The sequence below is a fragment of the Mesocricetus auratus genome, unplaced genomic scaffold (assembly GCF_017639785.1).
Source record: "Mesocricetus auratus isolate SY011 unplaced genomic scaffold, BCM_Maur_2.0 Super-Scaffold_100026, whole genome shotgun sequence".
In the NCBI taxonomy this organism is placed as follows: Eukaryota; Metazoa; Chordata; class Mammalia; order Rodentia; family Cricetidae; genus Mesocricetus; species Mesocricetus auratus.
Window position 1 is genome coordinate 957,838 of NW_024429207.1, and position 25,197 is coordinate 983,034.

The 25,197-nt window shown below is 39.4% G+C and overlaps 1 protein-coding gene across 1 annotated transcript in view; it reads right to left on the minus strand.

The window, feature by feature from the left end:
- Positions 1-24,270, minus strand: part of Vegfc (vascular endothelial growth factor C) — a 94,560-nt gene extending 70,290 nt beyond the window's left edge. Inside the window, exon 1 of the mRNA XM_005066687.4 lies at positions 23,655-24,270. Coding sequence (XP_005066744.1) covers positions 23,655-23,801 — 147 coding nt within the window. The 5' untranslated portion in view covers positions 23,802-24,270. The remainder of the gene's footprint in view (positions 1-23,654) is intronic.
- Positions 24,271-25,197: the final 927 nt, after the last annotated feature.

Sequence of the window (25,197 nt, forward strand, 5' to 3'; positions counted from 1 at the left end):
TTTTTCTCTTGGAATTCTCAGATTCAAGCACGTTTCTACATGGACACCATTAAATAAATCATTCATAGAAGCTGACCAGACTTTGTCTAAGCATTCACCTTCAATTAATACTCGCTCTGCTCTTTATAGACTCCTGATTGTTCTCATCTCATCCTGAACAAGCCCAATAATAACAGAGCTAAGGGGTTGAGGCAATGGCTCTGTCAGGGAAGCACCTGAACACAAACAAGACGACCTGAATTCGAATCTCCAGCACCCATATGAAAAGCTGCGCACAGCACCTGCCTGTCATCACAGAGCAGAAAATGCAGAAACAACATGAACCTTGAGGCTTACTGGCTAGTCAATCTATTCATTTGGATATTCAATCTCAAGAGATAATGTGAACAGCAATTTGAAGAAGAAACCCAATATCAGCCTCTGGCTTTTGACTTACAAAGTAACTTCTATGGGTAACTGCATGGACACCTACACACACACACACACACAAACACACACATCCTCCCACCCTCCTACCCCCATACACACCACAATTGACTCATCTACAAATCACTTGTTATTGAATTACATTTAAATGCCTCTAGAGAATTTTCTATTGGAGGGAATAGGACTTTCTTCTAAGAAATGATCTCAATTATCTACCTTAAGGAAGGAAGCTAGTGAAAAGTCTAAAAGGCACAACTGAATAAAAAAAACAGTTACAATTACACAGGAAACTAAGATAACTTCCTGAAGCAAAATCTCTAAGCTATACATTGTAGCAGAGTGTGGTATTGTCAGGATAAATAGCCCTTATTTATTAGATAATTAGAAAAGATGATAAATCTTCATCTGTATAGAAATTCTTGGGTTTAATCGACTAGTTCACATAATTATGAAACACTTATTTTAAAGACGCCATTTAGCCCCATGGCTTCCTTACTGTGGTGGACCATGAGCTTAACTGAGTCATTCTTCCCTTAGTTGCTTCTACTTTGTACTTTATTAAAACAATAAGAAATTAAATACTATTAATATAAATAGGAAGTAGCTTATATATTAAAATGAGACCCTCAGCATTTATATAGGGCTAGAATGAAAACTGTTGGTGTTTGGGATGTTACCAACAGTCAGATAAGAGGAATTCTTGGGGATATGGAGAGTAAGTATGATGAGAGAGTAAGCTTGCTTGATACTAACATGAATCTAAATAAGGAACATGCAAAATGGTTAGTATTTGAACTCAAAAATCAGGAAGGAAAGTGTGTATAAGTATATAAATGTAGGATTAGACAGAATGAAGTCAAGCAAAATCTTTTGGACAAGCCTAAGTATATTTTCATCTGCCAGAGTGTTGAGAAAACCCAAACTTGACTTTCATAAAGAATTTACAGTACTTTAAACTTTTGTCTCTGAAGTGTATCTACTAAATGACAGCTCAAAGTCAACAAGTGTGGATCAAACCACCAGAACTAGCAAAGGCCCCAGACTATACTTTGTAGCTTGTTGTGATGTAACTGAAGTGACCTATTTACATCTTAGCTATCAGAGGCTATAATGTTTCATTCAGTATTCTATTGCAGTGAATAGACACCCATGACCATGGCAAGTCTCATAAAAGAAAGCATCTAATTTGGGCCAGCTTACAATTTCAGAGGTTTAGTCTGTTCTCATCATGGTGGGGAACATAGCAGAATGCAGACAGACAAGATGCTGAAGAGGGAGCTGAGAGTTACACATCTGGATCCGCAAGCAGCAGGAAGTAACAGTGACACACTGGTCTGGGCAGGCTTGAGCATCTGAGATCTCATATCCTGCCCACAGTGACACACTTCCTCCAAAAAAGCCACACCTACTCCAACAAGGCCGCACCTCCTAATAGTACCACCCACCATAGGCCTGTGGGGACTATTTTTTATTCAGACCACCATGTCAATGTTGGACAGAACAGTGAGACTACCACACAGGACTATTTGAGGAATAACCGTCTACAGCTTTCAAAATAAGAAAACTCATTAGGCTTTTTGATCCAAGAACTGCTATGAACTTCATAGAAGCAAAGGAAGGTTGGTTAGCTGAAGTGCTTAACCAATGATAACATGCATTCAAGTTCATGTTGAACAAAAATTGGATGTCTTGGTAATTCATTAAAGATTAAATAAGACATTAGAGAATGTAAGGAAACAACACATCTTGATTCCAGGTATAATTGGTACAATAAGAAACCACAGCCCAAATGGAAGCTACATGGAGGTGTAATTATGACAAGAGTGACAGTGTGAATGGTGGGGAGAGAAGATGTTGATGCAACCAAATAAGCAAATGAAAAACTAATTTCAATCCCTTCTCTTTCTCCTGCACAAAGAGGGGGACTATAAATATTAATGTGACAGTAAAAATGATCAAGCTTCTAGAAAGCTGTTTTCATGACACTGGGTATGCACAGATTTTTTTAAGCAAGACATACAATTGAAGTAAATAAGAAAGAGAAAAATAGTATGAAAATTAAGACACTGGCTATAAACTTCATTGTCATCATTCTTTAAAATTTTGGTTTACGCAGGGAGTCATCCTACGGTCTCACAGAGAGTAGAATATAAATACCATATGATTTACATTCTAAAATGATAATTGTACCTGTTTTGAGATGAAAATTCTCTAGAGAGAGTAAGCATAGATCCCTTTAGACATTAAATCAAACTTTGAAGCTCAGACTCGAGATTCCAGTACTTAGGAGGAAGTGGAAAGATCTTGGAAATATCATTAAGTTTGAGTCACGAGGACTAGATTGCCTCATGATTTGGACATATGATAAAAATTAAATAAAAGAAAACTACTTGGATTTCTACTTAAACAATATACTTTTTTGCAGTTGAATGAGATCAAGAAAGCTGTGTGTAGAGCAAATTTGATCAAGAAGTGGGGAGTCCACTAAATTGGTTCTGAAAGTGTTAAACATGTTAGAGTGATAATCACAAATAAGGAATTGATTATATTCTAAAGTTAAGAAGATAGAGTCAGACAAAGATGGAGAACTCAGAAAAAAATTTATAAAGTTAGAACAAGACAAATCACTGACAGTGTGTAGAGGTTTAAATAAACTAATCAAATGAATAAATAAAGTAGTATATAATACAGATATTTCCATGTTAACAATTTGAAGGGATAGGTAGATGATTGAGCCAGGGAAGTGCTTAGCACACAAGTGTGCGGTCCTGAGTTCATTCCCCAGTACCCAGATAGAGATGTAACATGGTGGTATATACACTCAACCGCAGTACTGGGGAGTCACAGACAAAAGGACACCTAGTACTTGATAGTCACCACTTCCAGAAAATTGTCCAACATCAAGGTTTCTTTAAGCCTATGTCTCCTGAGTGTGCAGTTAACAAACCCAGATAGCATTAATAAATGGGTGCTTGGAAGAGCTTCACTTTCTTCTGTGGGCCATGGCAGGAGTGTAACTCATGCTTAAGGACTTAACAATTTTGGCAGGCACTGGAGACTGAGCCAATGCTTTATTGGAACTGAACACAAACACGAAAGGCTGCTTTAAATGGACTTCCTTGCAGTGTTGTAAGGAACAAGAGTTTCAGTAAAATGGCCCAGCTGGTCGAACTATTTTGGGAGGTTTTGCAAACTTCAGGAGGTGGTCTCTATATGGAGGCAGTTGGTCACTGAAGGAATGTCCTTGGGATATCTTGATCCTAGACTTTCTGTCCCTCGTTGTCTCTGCTTCCTGTTTGCCATGAAGTGAGCATAATAGGATCTGCCACATGTCCACACTCACTAGCAGGATGCTCTTCTTCACCAAGGGTCAGTAACATGGCACCTCTATTAAACGATGAGCTAAATGTACATCTTTCCTCCCTTACATTGTTTTCACTACATACTTTGTGACAATGAGAAACACATATATTGTTTAGCTTTTCAACAAACAAAAAGATGTATTGTTTCTTAACTTTATAGTCAAGGAAGCCAAACTTAATGGGCATTAATACATTTTAAAAAATCTAGGTCTGACTCCAAAGTCCATGTGATTTCAACTCTAGGCTCTCTATTAGTAGCTCAAACTATAATCATTAAAGATAATATACTGAGTTATCTGGGAGTCAAATCTAGGTCCCTGTACTTAATTAAAAAATATATACCTAGTAACCCATAGTAAATAAATCCAATAAAGCATATTCTTACAATGCTTGGGAAGAATCTTTATTCGTTAGAAATAAGTCTTCAGGCAATTTTCAAAATGTCAGGCAATTATATAGAACTATAAAATAGCAATTATGGAAATTACACTAGAGTAAATGTTCAATCTCTTTGTTTTTAGCTGGCTCCTATCCGTTTTATTTCAATGACCTCAAAGTACCTAGAAAAGTTATACCAGCAACAACCAGGGTCACTTCCCTCTGAAGCAACTGAGCGGCCTCTGTAAGTATTAATACTTAAAAGTAGGGAATCTATGTTTTTAAAAAAAAACTTTTGTTATTAAAAAGTACTTTACCATATATCTGGCAACTATATTTGATTATTTAGAGACTTTCTTTTCAAATTTGGCAAGACATTTAGGATGAAAACCAGTAAATTATAATAGTACTGAAACTGCTATTATGGAAACAGTTTAAGATATTAGTCACCAGGATGATTTTTTAAAATACATTTAGCAGGTTTGTTAGACTACCTATGAAGCCACTTTCACAACGTGACCTGCTATTTCCAGTGACCACAAAGATTATTTCCCTGAGACAGCAGAGCAAAATAAAGCTCCAAGGTAGACAACACAGACACGGAATAAAAATAGCACATAGCATGTTTCAACTTTGATATTATCTACTTCTGGGGCCCTGTCTCTAAAAAGAATAACTTACCTATTTTAGAAAACAGCACACTGGTCAGTGGTTTTTAAAGATTACAGTTTAGAGTTTAATAAAGATTGTGGAACTGCACTGTGGCTGGTGAACAGTGAGGGTCATGATTTGTTAGCATGTGATGAGCACCTTTATGTCTATAGAGTGGCCATTCTCACTGGACTCCACATCATCCTGTCATTTCATTCCACATAAAAATTAAAATAACTGATCAACTACGCAAGCATTGCCTCCCTAATAGCAATTACTTAGACATCTTTTTAAAACAGGAATGATGTTTTAATGTGGACACCATCAGCCCATTTGACAGTCATATTGCGAAAATTGGTTCAAAACAATAAGGGCACATAATCCAATTATATGTGAAAATTCAAATAATGTAAACTAGCCAAGTCCTAGTAAGGAAATTAAATGAGAAAATGTTCAAAATTCAAGGTTCTTGAAGGAATAGATATTTTCTGCTCTTGTTTCAGTGCTTTTCCATGTCTGAGTCCCACTAAAACTGATACACTGTTTGATTAGTGAAAATGTGTTTTACATATGTATGATTAAGAATTAAAATAATGGGAGCTGGAGAGATAATGGCTCAGTAGTTAAGAACATTTGTTCTTGAAGAGGCTCTGGGTTCAGTTCTCATCGCCCACATGGTGGCTAGCAGCTGTCTGTATCTCCAGTTCTAGAGGATCTGATGTCACCGTCTGACCTCCATGGGTACCAGGCAGACGTGTGGTATACATTCACACATGCAAGTGGACACAAACATTCATACACATAAAAATAAATAAGAAAATGTGGTACATCTACACAATGGAGTACTATTCAGCAGAAAAAAATAATGGAATCATGAGATTCGCAGGCAAATGGATGACACTAGAAGAAACCATCCTGAGTGAGGTAACCCAGCCACAAAAAGAGAAACATGGCATGTACTCTCTCATATATGGATTTTAGACATAGATCTGGGGAGCGCCAGCCTACAATCCTATGGCCAGAGAGTCTGGGAAACAGAAACTTTATTTAGTGGCTGATCGAAGAAGAGGCAGACTCCCTTGGTTAAGTACTGAGCTGAACTCAAGAAAGCCAGTAACAGAGAGGGAGGACTGATGATCAAAGGGATTAAGACTGGGCTGGTTTAACCCCCAGAAACAGCTGACCAGACAAAGGTTAACTCTTGAATCCCAGGCATTAGCCTGGGAAGCCAGCATGGGACTGATCAAGACCCCCTGAATCTGGGTGTCAGTGAAGAGGCCTAGGGAATCTATTGAGCCTTGGGCAGCAGATCAGTACCCATCCCAAGTATACACACGGACTTTGGACTCCAATAGAACAATGTGAGGTGCACTCTCACCCAGAACTCTTGGGAAAGGGTCTAGGCCCTGCCCTATATGAAATGACACACTATGGACACCCCCATGGAGGGCCTCACCCTCCCTGGAGAAATGAGAGGATAACGGGGGGGGGGAGGGAAGGGCACGGGAGGAAGGGAGGGAATGGGAGAGGGACCTGGAACTGACTTGTGAAGCAACCTTGATTCTTATCTAAATTTAAACTGGAAAATAAAATTAAAATAAATAAATAAATAAATAAGTCTCTTTTAAATAATTAGAATAATTATGGATAATAAGGAAATAAAGAAATGTGTTCCAGTTTTCAATTAATATCATAATTGTACTAAATACATTTTTGAGCTTCTGGTTTTCTTAATATACTTTGTTAGTGGGTAAATCATAGAGATCAAGAGGAACACACATGCACACTCCTGAACACACATGAAGAGTTCCAGAGGTCCACATCTGAAGCAACAACATAGGCCTCCACTTGAGAAAATGAACTATCACTTGCCTCTTAGAAGAGACTGCATTGAATGTGTACCTGGGGTGTCACAGTAGTGTCAAAAATGTAATCATTCCCCCAGCTTGATTATTTGGTGCTTTTTTTTTGCCATAATCACATAGCACGTGTACGTAACCTAACATCAGGTGTCCCCACTTCCATACAAACACATGTAAAAACAGAACATTCTGGCTGAAGAATGCCAGGTCATGGTCCATACAGTAAGCAATGGAAGGAAAGCCTCAGGGAGAATTAACATCTGCTTTCATCTTTATACACAGAAAATAAGAAAGTGAAGGAATATGGAATATTCTTTCTGTTACAGAAAACAATGTAATAACTAAATTTGATTTCATTTGACTGAACCTACATTATTTTAGTACTTTTGAGACCAATGGCCTTCCCAAGATTTTCCTTTCTCTATTGTGCATCTATTTTTGACCCATTAAAATTAGTGAGTTCAAATCCTCATTTGTATGAATATTTCATTTGAAAATGCTCTCTGCAAATTAGATGCCGAATCTTTTGGACATGGATAGTAATATTAATCTTACTCAAAACTCAGTGTTTCAAAAATATTAACCTTGCCAGTTATTCTAAAAACAATGCTTCAAGATTGTAAGCCGCAAAAAGAGAAAATACCCAGAAATCAGCAACAGAATGCAATAAATACTACCACTTTCCTATGAAACTCTATTCTCCATTCCTTCCTTACAAGGAAAATTTTAACATGTTTGAAATCACTCATCCTTTCCTTCTCAGCCTGCACTGAAGTTAAAGATGGCTAAGAGACGGTTTTGCTGAAAAATGATTTTTGAGAAACTTGTGTCTGTTTGTTGAAGTCCTACCCCCACACGCACCCACCACCATGCACTGCTTCCTTCACCCTTCCTTGCAGTCAGCTATAATGTTACAGAGGCATAAGAGTCTCTGCATCCATGAAAGGGGAAACACAATAAAGAAAATCACACTCATGCTAGAATGAACAATTGAGAAAGAGACTGAAGTCCAGAACGTTGACAATATGTGATGGAGAGGTCATCTGTGCTGTACTGTATCTTAGCCAACCACAGAGGTTGTTTGGTTATTGTACAGAAATAAACTCCAATTTTCTTCAAAACTGAAATGCAGCTTTTGTGAATATACCCAGACCTCAATTTAACTGAAAATCTGAAAATATTTGATAAAATCACTTAAGACAGAAATACAATTATTTAATGGTTTTACCGTAACTATTAAAAGTTTAATTTAGTATCCAAGAACGGGAATATAGAACAAAGCTTGGGAAAGAAGAACAAAGAAAACTAGAAGCAACTTGTTAAGTTGTAGAAAGACAAGGAGGAACATGATAATTGTAGCACTGGATCAAAGAGAAGCAGCAACAATGCTGTGATTCCAGCTGATCCAATAGGATGACATTATGCTCAATAGATATTCATGGAAAATGTTAATTTTCAGAAACACAGACATATACTTATAAAGACAATGACAACTTCATTTCAAATCAAAATACATGGCAATTTAATATTCTTGTTGGAACTCATTCCTTGAGGTGGGATGCCATGCTCAGTGTCAGTAGGACCACGGTATAATCCATTGACATGAACTAGCTTATTGGAGCTCACTTCCTGTGGTGGAAAACCATGCTCAGCCTTAAAGTATGGGAGCGGGACCGAGCCCTCCCCCAACCTATTGTGCCAGAATACATTGACTCCTATGGGAGCTCTGACCCATGAAAAAGAGTAGACTACAGGTGGGGTGGGAGGTGGGGTGGGAGGAGGGGTGGGAGGGAGAAGTGTGGTTGGAATGTAAAATGAAATCAAATTGTAAAAAAAATAAAAATAAAAATTGAAAAAACTTCAATGCTTAGTCCATGGAGTTTGTCGAATGTTCACAGCCAACAAAAATAGACTACATGTAAAATAAAATAACATAAAACTAAAACTTCAAACAAAACCATCAAGAATCAGAATAAAATGATAGATTTTGCCAGACATATAAGCACACACCTTTAATCCCAGTGCTCGGGAGGCAGAGGCAGAGGCTGGCAGATCTGAGTTTGAGGCCAGTCTGGTCTACAGAACAAGTTCCAGGAAAACCAGGGGTATATCGAAGAATACTGTCTTGAATTTTTATTTTTGAAAAACGATTGATTTTCCTACATAAACTCAGTAAAAATGTCATTTGTTGATCTAGATTACATTTTGAAGAGATACACCAGAACAAGTTTTAATTCCTACATGTAACTTGATTTGTACCCTGTAGATTGCCAAGTAAGAATATTTTAAAAATCAATTGCTCCTGCTTCAGACCAGGACTAGCTATGAAGCAACTGATCTGATTTAAATAATAGATACAGTCAAAGAGACTTGACATAGGAAATATGCTGCAAAAAATGCTGCCAACTCCAAGGAAGTCTAACAAACAACCCAATAAGATCTGGCAGAAGTGATTTTAGACCTATGTCCTGGGGTTAAGATAATGAACAAATTCTTAGCCCAAAAGAGAAAAAAAATAACTTCGAGGGAGAAGGTTGATCAAGACTCAAATCCTGAATCATTTTAGATGTATGGTTGCCTGGCCTGTACTTTACAGCTCCAGTTTATGACTAGGAAAATAATTTAATCAAAAGGAATGTAGCAAGTCTATAAGCAAGCTATTAGAAAAATTATATTAACATATATAATACTTCATTTAATGTTTGCTTTTTTTTTTTTACAAAAACTATGTTAGCCTGAAACACTTAACCAGGGAAGAACTGCTTAAAAATCTTGGAAGTTTGTTGGACAGAGTCCTTTGGAAGAAAAGAACTCTGCAAATCGTGTTTTTGTTATCACCTCTTGACATTCCTTTGAGTTTTAGAACTGCAGTTCAAACAGTTAGGTGACATCTGCAAGCTGTTGTTGACAGATGTCGTAAGTTTGTGAGTCATAAACTGTATATCCAGCTGTTTTACATTTCAATGAGTCCTCAGGTCCCATCTGATGACTGTGATGACACAACCCGGGTTCCCAAGCTATAGTTCAGGTGTGTTAATTATTCATTGATCTGAGGAAACTTAAGAAAATGTTTTCTTCAACATTGTTCCTTATAAGTTTCTAGACTTCTCAAGCAATTTTTCTCTCTAAAACCTTCAAGAATGTCCCCCCTCTATCCAGTCTACTTTTCTAAACAATAAGAACTAGCAGAGGTTCATCTCCAGGCTACAAACACTTCTTTTACAACTTTTTTTTTTGAGATCATAATAGAGTTACATTTCTCCATTCCCTTTCCACACTCCAAACCCTCCCATATCCATTCTAGCTCCCTTTCAAATACATAGTCTTCTTTTTCACTAATTGCTATTGCATGATATATGTGTATACATATACATTCCTAAATATAAGTTTGTTAATCAGTATATGTTACTTATATATGCTTTCAGGACTGACAATTTGATATTGAGTAACCACTTGGTGTTATCTTCCCTGGGGAAGTTTATTTCTCCACTCTAAGCACTCCTTAGTTGCCAGTAGTTCTTCGTATAGGGTTGAGGCTCTATGGGCTTGTCCCTGTCTACTTTGGCATGTATGGGTGTGATCTTCGTTCAGCTCATTTTGGAGTAGTCACGTTGGTGATACAATATGGGTGTAGCTTCTGGCATTACTAGGAGACACAGTTTCACCACAAATTCAGTGATCTCCTGGCTCTTGCAACCTTTCTACCCCTTCTTCCACAATATTCCTTGTATCTTAGTGTGGGATGTTTTGTAGATGTATCCATTGGGACTGGACTCCACAACTCTGCATTTTGATTTGTTGTGATTTTCTATAGCAGTCTCAATCTGTTGCAAAGAGATTTCTTGCTCATGCAATCTTTCAAAGGAGGGAGGCAACCAACAATCCTACCCTGAGATGACTCCTGAGTCATAACATCAATGTCTAGCATGACAAAATAATCCAAACGGTGCAGTAGTAGTGACATATTCACCTCAGTAGTAACCAACAACTCCCTAATTGGACTTAAGACCAGCTCAACAAGAAGGAAATTATGTCTGGTACTGGAAACATTTAGCCTTATACACAAAGAAAAGTGTGGTCCTCACTTCTCAACAAGGAAAGTTCACTTTATGAACATTTGAACAGAATGAACAAAGAGTATGGCCTTACTAATACATATCTTTATTTACTTGAAAGCTACTATTGAGTAAGGCATCTTAAAGCATGCATAAAACAGAAATACAACATTTTTAAAGTATCCACAGGCAAGTATAGAAGTTGAACTACAAACATTATCAATATTCTAGGTTATGGATAGCCTTGTTAGTGTTATTCTAGTATTTCTTACTTTGATGCTTTTTTTCCACATGTCCAGATGGGAATAGTTTCAACTCTTAAGACTCTTTAATACATAAAATACTTTGCTTCCTTGAATCATATCAAACAGCTTCCTCTGGATTTTAAGATTTAAACACTAGAATAGAAAAGTGCAATAACTACATGCTAAATCCACTAACAGATGTTATAAAGTGATTGACAGAAATACAAGGCTTCTCTTGGGTATAGGAATAGTCTCTCCTTCACAGACAATGTGTGCTTAAATCTCTGTTCTTTGGTTTACTTTAATGGATACTGATTTTTTTAAAAAGGCCTAAAGATCTACGAACTTGGTGACTTTTAAAGAAGGCTTTATTTTAATCATAATTACAGTCGCAAATATATTGTATTTTCATCAAAACAAATACGAATATAAAAATAATAACATGCAGAAGAAAGGACAATGTGACTGGACATGCAGATGGTCTAGCTGTGACAAAAGCAGATCCCTTGTACGTAGCATTATTTGGAAGCTTCACTAACTTGACTGGGTTGCAATGAATTTGTGTTGCTATTTGTCAACAGTAGAAAAAAAAACATATTTCTAGAACTGGCTCAGCAGTTAGAGCACCGGCTGCTACTCCAGGTGGGCCACATGGTAGCTCCCAACTGTCTGAAACCCCAGTCCCAGGAGATCTGAGCACTCCTTGCCCTCTGTGTCTCTGTGGGAAGCAAGCACACACACGCGATACATATATAGACAGAAAATAAAATAAAACAAATTTTTAAAAGCATTTAGGAAAAGGACAAATCAGGAAATTAAGTGCTTTCTTTTGTAAGTTGCCTTTCTCATGGTGTTTATCATTGCAACAGAAAAGAACCTAGGAACTTGAACAGGCAAATGACTTGAGGAACTAAGCAGTCACACTGATCTTAAATTTCCTGTTACTAGTTCATTGTCACGTTCTGCCATGAGTCAGTAACATTGTGATGGTCTACTCATGGACACACATCACAAAGTTGTGTTTTCCTAAATTAGAATTACTCTCCACCACATCAGGTATCGTTTTTAGCGATATTGAGAGGGGAAAAAATCTTACATTAGAATCTATGACTTCATTATTGGTTTAATGTGTGTATCCAAAGCAGTTTCAGACACCCTGGTTTTCAGTGTGATTGTCATGACTTATGAATAATTTTGGCTCAAAATTGTAATTTGGCATGCATAAACACAAAAAATAAAAGAAAGTCAGGAGACTCGAAGAGGACAAACAATGAATCACTCTCCTCTCACAACCAAAATTTGGCCCCAAGACAAAAGGATTAGTTTGTTTTCCTAGTATGTCATTAATGTCATGACCCATAAGCAAACATGAATCTAAGCAAGTGTTCCATCTTCAAAACAGAAACTTGGAAGAAGACTTTAAAAAGAATAAAGTAACTGAATGCACACAGCAGACACAAATAAAGAAAAAGAATTAAAAATATTCCATTTAGGCAATGATATTATAGTAAAGTAAATCATGGTGGTTTCAAACAGACCCACATCTGGTCCTTGATATTAACTGGCTACTTCCAAGAAGCTTTTTGAGTGAGCGTAATCGCAATGATTTTGCAGATTATAGGAATCCAATTACGGGACACAAGGCAGCTGTGTGGCCACTCACAGTTAAAAGAAAATCAAGAATTTTATTTAAGATTCCAGTGTGATTTTAATTTGCCAAATGTATCTACTCGTCTTTTTGGTCAGAGGAGGGCATGAGATGGGGATTGTCCTAAGTGACGTGTACAGAGAGAAATGAGGAGTCGTTTTTTTTTTTGTTGTTTGTTTGTTTTTTTTGTTTTTTTTTTTTTGTGAAACGCTTCAGATTGGGCCGTTATCAACACACCTTTTTAAGTAAGGTCATTATTCTTGCTATTTCTGAAAAGGTTGTACACATTTCCCACTACTTGTCTGAGGAAGCAGATAATTAGGTTTGGGTATGCCTGGACAACTCCTACGAGGAAGATGTGCTATTTGACTCTGCCTGGTGCATACATAGGCATGCTTTTGCTCTGTTTTACTTCATTTTGTTTTTGACCTCCTCTAGTATTTTATCAAGTTAGACTCCAAAAATATTATGGAGCTCATGAATATTTTCCCTTCATGTAAAATACTTATAAACAATGTTATTTTTAATCATGATTTGGCCAAAAAAAGTAAAGTAAACATAAATAAAAGTAAAGCAGTGTTTAAGGAAGGAAACATATATATAAATGAAAAGTTACTATGAGAAATTATGTCAAAATATAAATCTGAATGCTGTGAAATGTCCATGAATGTGCTTATTTGTGTGCTTAGATGAAATTCTAATCTTTAAATTAAGATTCAAAATTAAATTTTTAAAGGATGATACCACTATGCATGTAGACACGTGTGTATAATATATTGTCTTTGTATTCATTTATATGCTGAGTAGCTTCTATGTTCTGTTTAGAACTATGTGTGTATTCATTTATATGCTGAGTGGCTAGTGTGTTCTGTTTAGAAGTATGATTGATATCTGATTTAAAATCCTAAAATACTCCAATGAACACAGGTACTGGGATCCTAAGAAAATGACTAGGTTCAAGATGATATTTAGGCCTTAGAATTATATATTCCCCTTATTTTTATAGCCTTGTTTTCTTTCATTGTTGTTACATACATATGTATGTGTCTATATACTATAAATTTGTAAATAAATAAATATGACCTGCCCAGTCTGTATGTTGTATGTATATATTTTCAAGTCTGATCATTTGACATTGATGTCTTTTGTTTTTAATTGTGCTTTTCCTGACCACTCCTGTTCCTCAATGCCCAGCAACACACAGTATTGGATACATGGGAATCATTCAGTTCATAGTATTGACTGATGACCTAATAGAATTACCAAATGAAGCCAACTATGCTAGATTGAATGCATTTAAAGCACCCAGGTAAACCAGACCCCTCTAAGAGTGTCCATTCCATAATTCATTTAGTGGAAAACAAGCAAGGTACATCATGTACCATACCAGCTGCCATTCAAGAAGACAATGACAAAGGAGCAATAAAAACTCATTTTCCCCAGCAAATTCATGGAAGTTTAGCTATTTGAATGTAACTTTCATTAAGTTTTCTTCATAGTTTCTTCAGTGAGAATGCATTTTAATATTTTAGGCAGTATGTATTAGTTTAGTTGTATACATTTGTCAACATACATAATAATATTGTTGAGATTTCAGATGTTCACACATTGAAGTACCATATCAGCATATTTTTAATTAGCATATTCTGTTAAAGAGTATTTAATAGATTTTTTTGGTCCTTAAGAACCTGGGTCATGGTCTGACCTAGATCCACTGCATATATGTTACAGTGGTGTAGCTTGACATTCTTGTGGGACTCCTAACAGTGGGAAAAGGGACTGTCTCTGTCTCTTTGGTCTGATTTTGGGACCCTTTTCCTCCTACTGGGTTGCCTTGTCCAGCCTTAATAGGAGAAAACTGCCTAATATTGTAACTTGATATGTCAGGTTAGTGATGTCCCTGGGAGGTCTGCCGTTTTCTAAAGGGAACTGGAGGAGGAGTGGATTGAGGGAAGACGGCACTAGCAGGGAGACAGTTAGTCCATCCCTCTATCCATTACTTATCTACACACTCTTGAAACCTCAATGACATAGTGTAACATTTGTAAAGAAGCTAACCTGTGCTGTCCTTCAGGGAGTCTGAGACATCAGCAGTGTGTGAATGTGGATAGCCAGGATAAGGAATCAGGTAGTATCATAGAGCCCAAACCCCTCCTCATGGCTTAAATCTCTGTACAAGCAGTTGTGTTGCTGGCTGCCATGTGACTGCAACAAGTTGAAAACACTGATGACTTGTAGGCCGCATTCTTGGAAGTTCAAAGCAAGGTACAAATGTTCTGCAGGCAGAGTAAAAAGCAAGCTAAGATCCATCCTTCACCACTTAAGGCTTTATGTGAAAGGAAAAGAAGTTCATTTTGAAATCATGACATAAGCCAAAATAAATACCCTAAACAAAGTCTACTGAAAACCTGTAGATGACACAAAGCCCATATTTTGAAACTACCATGGCAGTGTTCATACAAGGAGACAATTCATCATACAAAAAGTTTTTTAAGACACATTTTTGCCATGAATACTTTAGAAAAGAAATGTAAATCAAACTCATTAGCATCCCTTGTTATTCAAAGTTCTTTGCTGCATCAATTTTTTCTAACTAGAACAATCAATACTTTGTCTCCCAATTTACATAAATATGAACGTGCACCTATGTAACAAAAGGTCGCCTCAGCTAATATCAAGAATGTATATCCTCCAGTAGTAATGCCATGTTTGAAAGATGACAAACCACAAGCCCAGAGGCTGGAGAAGGCATGTGTCTCTTGTCAACCAACATTTCTTCTTTCCGGTCCTCTGATTTGTGAAGGATTGTTATACATGAAAAGCATTTTTATTTTTTTTAACAAAATCATATTACAAATTTAGAAAATCTATCAGAAATTCTTGCAAGGGCCCTGGCTAAGCAGTTGTTCTTTCAATATTTCAGTAAGCCAGGGCATTTATGAACAAGGCATTGTGAGAAAAGCCAGGAGTGTCATTATGGAAGAAGTAAAAGAAGATTCATCAGCATCCCAGAATGCAGAGTTCCAGAACAACCTAGACTACATGAAACTTTGATCCAGATAGACAGACAGGCAAGCAGACAGACAGGCAGAAAAGCAGGCAGGCATAGACCATCTATGATCTAGTTTAGTCAAAGGTGTGGCAAGTGGCAAAAACCAGAAGAAGGTTCCTGCTCTTTCATAAGTAAATGTAACTAGCTGGCTCTAATGGCTGCAATATGTTTTCCTCTGCCTTATTGCACACTAAAGAAGTCAGTAGATTCTGAAAGGAGATAAGAGCATGAGTCTTGGTGCTGGAGAGGTGACTCAGAGGTTATGAGCACTGGCTGCTCTTCCAGAGGTCCTGAGTTCAATTCCCAGCAACCACATGGTAGCTCACAACCATCTATAATGGGGTGTGCAGGCTTACATTCAGACAGAGTTCATTTACATTTGAAAAAATAACAATCATGAGTCTTCACAAACCCAGATGGTTTGTGGTGAAATGATTATTCTAAGATAAATATTACAACGGTTCACTTTTTTTTCTAAAGAGGAAAAACAAAACAACAAAAGACTAACTATTTTTTAAGATTCCACTGAAGTCCAACTTTGTGGACCGATGAGTTTATTGTGTTTCCTTCCAGAGTATGGGTAAGGGATTACACTGCAGCAAGGAAGGTGGCCCCCAAGCAGCTGCATCACCCCAAACCCCACCTCATCATGTAGGACAACTTCATGGAAGTTCGAGTAATAGATTCCCATCTTAATTAACCTCCTACTTGCTACATACTCTAGCATCTCCCCAAACGATTATTGTTTATCAATAATAAACATAAGCTGAGCAGCCTTGCAGTCCGCAGAGCCAGACATCACTCTGGACAGGAAAGAGGGTGTTTGCAGGTAATGTTTCAGTGTACCCTTCTTGTCTAGTCATAGTGTGATCATCTCATCTCTAGCTTGGAATAGAGAGGACCTTGGCCCCATAGCCAGGACAGCAAATTGAGCAGGACATTATGGAGGTAGCTCCATACAGGAAATGGAGCTATCGTGGCCCCCTGTTGACTGAAGCACAGGATCCTCACTTGGGATTCCAACCATTTTTCTCTTCATCTACCCTCCCCCCACCCTCTTCACTTCCTCCTTTTCTTTTTTTTTAAGATTTTTTAATTTAAATTAGAAACAAGCTTGCTTCACATATCAATCCTAGCTCCCTCTCCCTTCCCTCCTCCCAAACCTCCCAATCTCTCCAGCCCCCCACCCAATTCCCACTCCAGGAAGGGTAAGGTCCTCCATGGGGGATATCCAGAGTCTGTCATTTCTTTCAAGGCAGGGCCTAGGCCACCCCTAAGAGTTCAGGCTAAAAGAGCATCCCTCATTGTGGGATGGGCACTCAAAGTTCATGTATGCCAGGGATAAATACTGATCTACTATCCTTGAGAGAGGAGATGGCTGCCTGTTGTGCAGATGTTGAACCAGATACCACATAAGCCAGGCACAACAGAGGTCACTTGGAGCCCAGAGGAGAGGTGTTCGGACTATGAGACAAGAACCCTCGCCAAAATGATGACCTCTGAATTCGGTAGGCAGGGGTTGCACAGCAGATATCTTGAAAAACAGTAGCAAAACTATAGTTATGAAATAGCAAGGAAATAATTTTATGATTGGGGTCCATCACAACATGAGGAACTCTATTAAAGGGTCACAGCATTAGGAAGGTTGAGAACCACTGATGTAAGGGCTTACTTCAAGGTTTATTTTGCTTTTCCAAATATGTCTTATTCCTACTAGTATCCTAAGTGATCTGTGGAATTATATTGCTACCATCCTCTTCTATGAAACAGCCTAATTCTACAAATGAAAAGCAATATTGTCTTTATGACTAAAACGTCAAGGCCCGGCTGATTTCTTCTACTCCCTCAACTTGCACAGTAATCAATCCTCTGGGACAACTCCTTCATCATGTGTTTGGCCTGCTGAGGATGTACATGACTCTCCATCAAATGTATTCCTTTTACTTCTTAATTTGACCGCCCCGAAGCAAAACTCTTTATGATGTTTATCCAGTCTTATGGTTGATTTCAATAGTCTGCGTATTATTTGCTAAGATCATAACTAACCCTTCCCCTATTACTCACAGCGTTAAGAAGAAACCTCATAGGCTGAGTGTTGAAAAAATAAACCCAGCAGAAATCTAGCTATCTAAGCATACTGGTACTTAGGAGGACTCACTCTTGTCGATATAACACCCCAGCTCCAAACTGTTCAATTTGCCTTTTCATGTCCCCATGCTATCCTGGACAGCCAGTGCAATTCTGGTGTTGATGAATTCATCTAGTTAGGGTTAGGGTTAGGGTTAGGGTTAGGGTTAGGGTTAGGGTTAGGAAAATACGGACTTATACAGGTTTCTGAGTTTTGTCATGATCCCCATGGTATAAACAGCGCCCCCTTCCAGCATGAAGCAATTTGGAATGAGCAACGTCCTAATTCCCATCTTGTTTATAAATCTTTGTTTTCATTTAAATGGGGTTGTTTATAATTGGCTAATGATAACAGCCGATCTCTTTTTTAATGGTAAAAAGGGGAATTATAGTATGGGTATTGTTTTTCATTTATTGAGACAAAATCAAGGTCAATTTTGTGATGCTTATATTTCTCCTCTTGATTAAGTATTGTGCTTATACTGTTCTTTTAAAACATAATACATAATTAAATACAGACTATAGATAGTTACTTATAATAGAACTTATAGTTAGGTAAGTTAGGTTTTCTAGATATATAGAGATGTATTTGAGATAGATAGTCTTCAAACCTTTCAAAGACCTTCAGAAAATGGCATTTAAAATGGTTTAGGGTTTTTCTTGACAATGAGAAATGTCTGCTCCTGGCAGCACCAATTATATATGAGAGGAAGATGGGCATCGAAGAAACTTGTTATGGAGTTTGCTTTCAACATGGCAAGATTAGCCATTTGGGCAAGAAACTGCTCTTGCCTGTACTGCTTGACTGTTGCTGTATAAACTGGACATGCAGGACCCACAGGAAAGTGACTGCTGAACTCAGTCTTACAGGGTTCCTGCTTCATGAAAGAGTCTACGAGACTTTCTACAGGACACAGAAAAATGACTGACAGACTGCTAATGCAGATGGACAGGTTGAAATTTCGTGCTTTGCTGAGAAGTGTTCCAGACACATTGTGGCCTATGGGCTGAAGATGGATGCCCCAACGTTACAGAGGAACTTCGGGTGACTGTCCAGGCAGTAAGATGTCTCTGTCAATCCTAGTGTTTATATATTATCCTTCTGTCGTCTTTGATGGAGTTGAAGACAGATAGCTATAATTATAGTTTTCCTTAGTTATGATAAAAGATAAGCTACATATAGGACTTTGGACTCACAAGGATGGGCTGGATGATATTTTCTTTAGATCTTGCTAAATGTTAATAGACAAAATGTTGTAACTGTGTTCTTACTTGATAACAGTTCTGTCATATACAATTTGACTATGTTAAAGTTAAGACCTTTCTTTTTGTTTAAACAGAAAAGAGGAGATGTTGGGGAAGTCCTGTCTATATGTCAATAAATTACTGCTGGCCAATAGGAATCTAGATAGGTGGGGCTAGGAGTCCAGGAGGATTCTGGGAAGGAGAAACACAGGAGAGTTCGAGATGTAACCGCCATGGGGTAGGAAGCCCGGAACTATTCTCCGGTAAGAGCAATACTTAGATTAACAATTATGGGGTAATTACTTAAGTCAGAGCTAGCCAGTAAGAAACAAGCAAGGCCAACAGCTTCATAATTAATATAGCCTCCTGTGTGTTTATTTGGGGACTACAATGCGGCAGAGCCCAGGCGGCTGGCGGGGGATAAACCAAAGCGGCTAGCAAGAAAAAGCTTCTCTTAACACTGTTCTATTTGCCTTTTCATGTCCCCATGCTATCCTGGACAGCAAGTGCAATTCTGGTGTTGATGAATTCATCTATTAAAAATGCACATCCCAATTACAGCCAAGGCTCCTCTCTGAGATCAAAGATCCCAGACCAAATAGCCACACAGAGTCTCTCCCAAACTTCAGAACATACACATGCTAATTTCATAATAATAGATTTTATAATAGAAGGTAGACTCCATAATAAATAAAAATTTCATAATTTCAATTTTATCATGAAGATAATATATGTTGTCTTTTCACCTCAATGGCAAACTACTTACAGAAAAAAAAGAAAACAACAAAAAGCCATGTCTTTCAGGATGACTTCTGCCTGACATATTATTTCACAAACTGAACAACGACACGATGACCATGATAAAAACTAATAATTTTAAGACATTCATACGCATTGTGTAATATTTTTATTGAGAACAGAAATGACTTGGAATATTATTTCAAATGTGTCTTCCAAATCAAAGCCCAGAGATTTCTAGGAAATTCCAGGTACACATATGAAGATGTCTAGGGAATTTCAATGCAGGAACACATATAGTACTTTGAAGAATACTATCATTGATTTAATTGACGGAATAAATAACAAACTAAAATACACCAAAGTACGCAAATTATTAAAAAGTTGATAAAGAAAATCTGGTCCATTGTAAACCAAACTATGTAAAGACCTACATATTTGCATACCTTTTTTTCAATAACAAATTAAGAAGACATGATATTTGGAGGAGGGAGGCTCTGGAAAGAGTTGGAAGGGGCAGAGTGGAGGATGGATATGAGCAAAATACATTGTATACATGAATACAATTCTCAAATAAAAAATTGAAATACTGTATTTAAAAAGTTTGATACCTGCCCAGAAAGACAAACACAAGTAATGTCTTGCTCAGCTATTATCGCAGAATCTTCGTCTTGCAGCAGTTGGGAAGAAATACAAAGACCTAGAGCCACACATTATTCAGAGAATGAGAAACCCTGGAACACTTGACTGCAAATGGGAGTCTCCACCACTTCCCTCCCTCAAGGTTCAGGGAATATTTCAGGAGAGGCAGAAAGATTGCAAGAGCCACAGGGAATGGAGGACATGATCAAAACACACATGAGCTCACAGAGACTAAGGAAGCATGTATGGGTCTGCACCAGGTAGGGTCTTAGAGCTAAAAGGAGAAATGGACAAACGGCCCCATCCCTAACCCGGAAGAAACAAACTACATTCAAGAGCAGACTGCATGCCCCGAAGCATGTGGCTAATGAAAACGAATTCAGTGACATCTTGGAGGTTCCTTGTCTCACAATGTCATGTCAGGTCTTCCCTCCCTCACCCCTTTTTTAAAATTTTATCTGCTTCTTGTGCCTTCTTTTTGGGTTCTTTCCCTTCTGTTTTTTTTTTAATTCTGATGAGTTTATTTTTGTTTTATCTACTATATTTCAATTATTATCAGCCCATAGAAGCATTTTTTTTTAAATGAGAGACAGAAAACGAGGATTGGACAGGGAACTGGAATTAGGATATACTATGTGAGAAAAGAATATATTTTCAATAAAAGGAAAAAAGTTTTATGGCTATAGTTTGTATGAGGTAAGTCATACTTCTTTTTGTCATAATTAATGACTTCCTTAAAACTAAATTCTTCAGTTCCAACTCACCAGAGTGTGGTCTACCAGACTCAGCCTGCAAATTATTAGCAATAGCAATAATTTTCTGAACTCAGCAATATCCATTAGTTTGATAACAAGTTTGGAATGTTTCTTTTTATGCCCACAGTATCCAGCTGCTTTAGCCTCCTGACACTGGCCTGTTTGCATTAACACCCTTTAGGAAATATTTTGGACTTTTAATTAAATCATAAAACCATTTAAAAAAGGGGGGGAACCTACTGAATTCACTTCCAATTATTTGCATAGGAGGACTGGATGGTGAGGTTGCTTCATAGTTTATCAGCTTTTCTATGCTTGTGAATTTTAAAAAGTGACATAGGTGTTTATTAATTAACAAAATTTTATATGAGTTGATGCTGTATATAATTGACATCTTGTTTTTTATCTTGTGAAATGTCTTCTTGGGGTTTTAGGAAGCTTACAACTGGTTTCCCTTGGGTTCTCCATGTGTTGAAGCTAACTGAGGTGCTTTGAAAGGCCACTAGGGAGAGACATGGAGTCTTTACACCATGGTTTGGGTCACTGTGAGAGTTTCACAGCAAGGACACAGCAGTTTCACTGAAGGCATCAGTAAAACAGGCTTCCAAGGGCCTCTTCACCCTCTAGGGAACAGTTTGAACATAGCAAAAGTACGCTACCCATGAAACTCAAAGACACACAATAAAGTTTCCTTCTACAGACAAAAAAAAGTCACATATCACAGTACCAAATACCAGTTCTCGTTCAACCTACAGAATTTAAGAGATGGTTAAATATGAAAAGAGATTTGCAAACAACAAAAACACATAGATTTTCAGAGAAAAGGAGAAATTTAATGACATACCAATGACAGTAGCTTTGAAAATTGAAAATGAGGGATTTTTTTTAGCCTGCAACTCTTCACCTTCCTGTAACACACACCTGAGCACTTGAAGAACACACACACACACACACACACACACACACACATGCTCTGGTACCGTCATGCATGACTGACTCAGTGGTGACTATTATGTCAACTATTGGCTTATCAGGAAATGCTTCTCCTTTTACTCAATCTTCACACTTTCCTACTGCAAATCAACGTCAATTATCACAGGCAGTGGAGATGTTGCCTGAGTAAGTCATACCTCACACCTACATAGGTTTGAAGAGTCAGAAAGTGACAGGGTCTGGCAAACCTGAAGGGTTCAAATCACAAGTGTTACTGGGTACAGAGCTTTACACTCGTGGCATTTGGGGACAATGCTTTTCTCATCACTAGAGTTTCTGTAATGCGTTTACACTGGAAGTTACAATTCTCATAATGAGCTACAAAGTCTGATAAGTTTTATTTTTCCCAAATGTAAACACAATGGTAGTTTGATATTTTAGAAAGTAGTCTTGCCTTTATTAAAGTATCTCAGACCAAACCCAGGGAAGGTGATTTGATCTCTGCACAGTTAGTATGTGTTCTCCAAGTAGTCAATTGAAAGTTGGAAGGAAACACCCCTGGCCTTTTCTCACTTGCAGTAAGCTACAGTAAACCACTTCAGGCTGGTTCCAGACAGGGGTCTTCACGGTGTATAAATACAAAACTTTTTCAGGAGTTCAAAGAGTTAAGATTTATAAATATTCATTACAAGGTTCCAGTGAGAAGTATACAAGAACGAGGTAAGATAACTTCTTTTGAGAAACAAATGTCTTCAAAAGTGCCTTAACATGCTTAGGACAGGTAATCTTTAAAAAATAAAAAATAAATAAACAAAAACAAACACATTAACTCTTCAATTTTTACTGTGTCATCACCAGGGTCTGGAAACGCAGTTGATAAAGTTGGCGAAAAGTCTCTCTTGACTATGATTTAAAAGATTCCAATCTCTGTTACAACTTAGATTTGAGCAAGTTCAAGTTAATCGTAAAATCTAAAAACCTTCAAGTCCAGTTGCTAAATTTGCTTCTACTTTTTCCAAACTAGTTCCCAGAGCCTGGGGCTCCTGCTATAAACACTCGAGGAGCAGAGACCTAAGTTGTCTGGTCACACACCCCAGAACCCCAGAAGCTTTGGAGTCCAAAGAACCAGTCAGGAAAAAAAAAAAAAAAAAAAAAAAAAAAGAACATTTCCCTAGAGCAATGAAATTCTCTCTGGAGCCATGCCACCAGGGCAGGGTGCAAGCTCCCCTGTTGGCACTAGGAGACCACTCTGAAGTAGCATTCTCCATCTGCTGTGTGTGACCGGACACCTCTTTGGGCCCTTCCCTCCTCTAAGTTGGTTTCCTCTCCAGTAACAGCTTTCCACTGAAACAGAAGGGCCACTCTGCTCCAAGGAAGCGTGCACCAATCTCTAACTTTGGATCCAAAGGTTAAATAAATAATTATGCACACACTCTCCACGGCAGGTTCTCTGTACACCCAGCAGAGCCAAGCCCACAGTCCTGGGCTGGGCGCTGCGGATCCTCAGCCCAGCCCGGTGGGGTCCGCGCACCTACCTTGACCTCGCCCCCGTCGGGCTCCGCTTCCGAGAAGCCCAGTCCCGACTCGAAGGCGGCGGCGGTGGCAGGCGCCTCGCGGGGACTCGGAATCAGCGCAGCGGCGAGCAGGGAACACGCCAGAGCCAAGAAGCCCAGCAAGTGCATGGTGGAAAGACCGGGAGCGGGGAGGCGGCCGGTCCTCTGGCAGGCGCAGGCTGGGGCGCGAGGCTGAGGTCCCGTCCTCGTCCCAGTCCCGCGGTTTCCTTTCGGGGGAACCCCCCCTGAGCGATCGGATCCCGGGGGCTCCGCAGCTCCCAACTTTTGCCCTCGGCTATGGCAGCCCGCGCCGGGGAGAGGCGCCGGGTGTCAGGTACGAGGCTCACAGGAAACCGGACATCCGAGCTGCCCTCGGTGGCGGCCCGCGAGGTGAAGCGAGGGCGCCGGGGGCCGGCTCCGCCGCCGCCGCCGATCGCGGTTTTGTTTTGGCGTTTTTGCAAAGAAGGGGGGGTGGCGTGGGGGGATGGTCGCTTGCTTCAGCCCAGTCACCCCGAGATGTGCCGCGGGTCCCTCGTCCCCCCTCCTCCCTCCCCTCGCCCGAAGTGAAAGGAGCCGGGCCGCGGGAGCCGCGGGAGAGGCGGTGGCGGCGGCGGAGGAGCCGGGGGGCGGGAGGAGGGCGGCGGGACGCCCGGCGGCGGCGAGGCCGGCGAGCTCCCGGGCGCTCGAACCTCCTGCGCGCGCTGGGGCCCAGCGGTGGCGGCGGCGGCGGGCGCAGGGGCAGGGCATGACTGATGCGCCCTCTGCCTGCGCTTATGTGAGAGAAAGCGGCCGAGGGAGGGAGCGTGCCGAGCCCCGTCTGCCCTCCCCTCTTTTTTCCCTCGGAAGCTTGCTCCCTCCAGCCCCACGTTTTCCTCCAGCCCCACCTCTACCCTCGCCTTGCTCTCCCTTTCTCTCCCCTTCTCTCTCTTTCTCCCTCTCTGCACTCCGCTGGGAGGGAGGGGGGCGGCCAGAGGCTCAACTTAAGTCTGGGGACTTGGAGCTCTATCCTCAGGACCAGTTTTAGAGGCCACATGATTGAACCCATCTGCTAAAAAGATAGGGGTACAAGGATTTTTTTTGGGGGGGGGGGAGGGCGGTAGTGAGGAGATGCATGCTTTGGCCCTGGCAGCTCCTTGAGGTCAAGTCTTAACTCCAAGCGCCTTGAGGTCAAGTCTTTGTCCTTAGAGCACCCACGAAGTCTGAAATCAGCCAGAGAGTTGTAAAAACTTCCAAGAGAAAGTCAGCATTAAGGCAGAGGCCTTAGGGGGCATGGGATAACACCTCTACTGCAATCTGTGTAGCTTGAAGGAAGAATGCAGGGAGAATCGCAGGATCCAAGGCAGCCTCTTGACATAGATGCTAGGTTAGTGACCTTCAGAAAGTTGAAAACTTCCAGAAGATGGAGGGATAAGCCAGGGTCTCCAAGGATACTGAGACACTCCCCTCCAAAAAAAAGAAAAGTTTCTGCATGACATATCGTCAGTTAGCAAGAGAAAATCGATAAGGATGGGGCAATTTATATGCT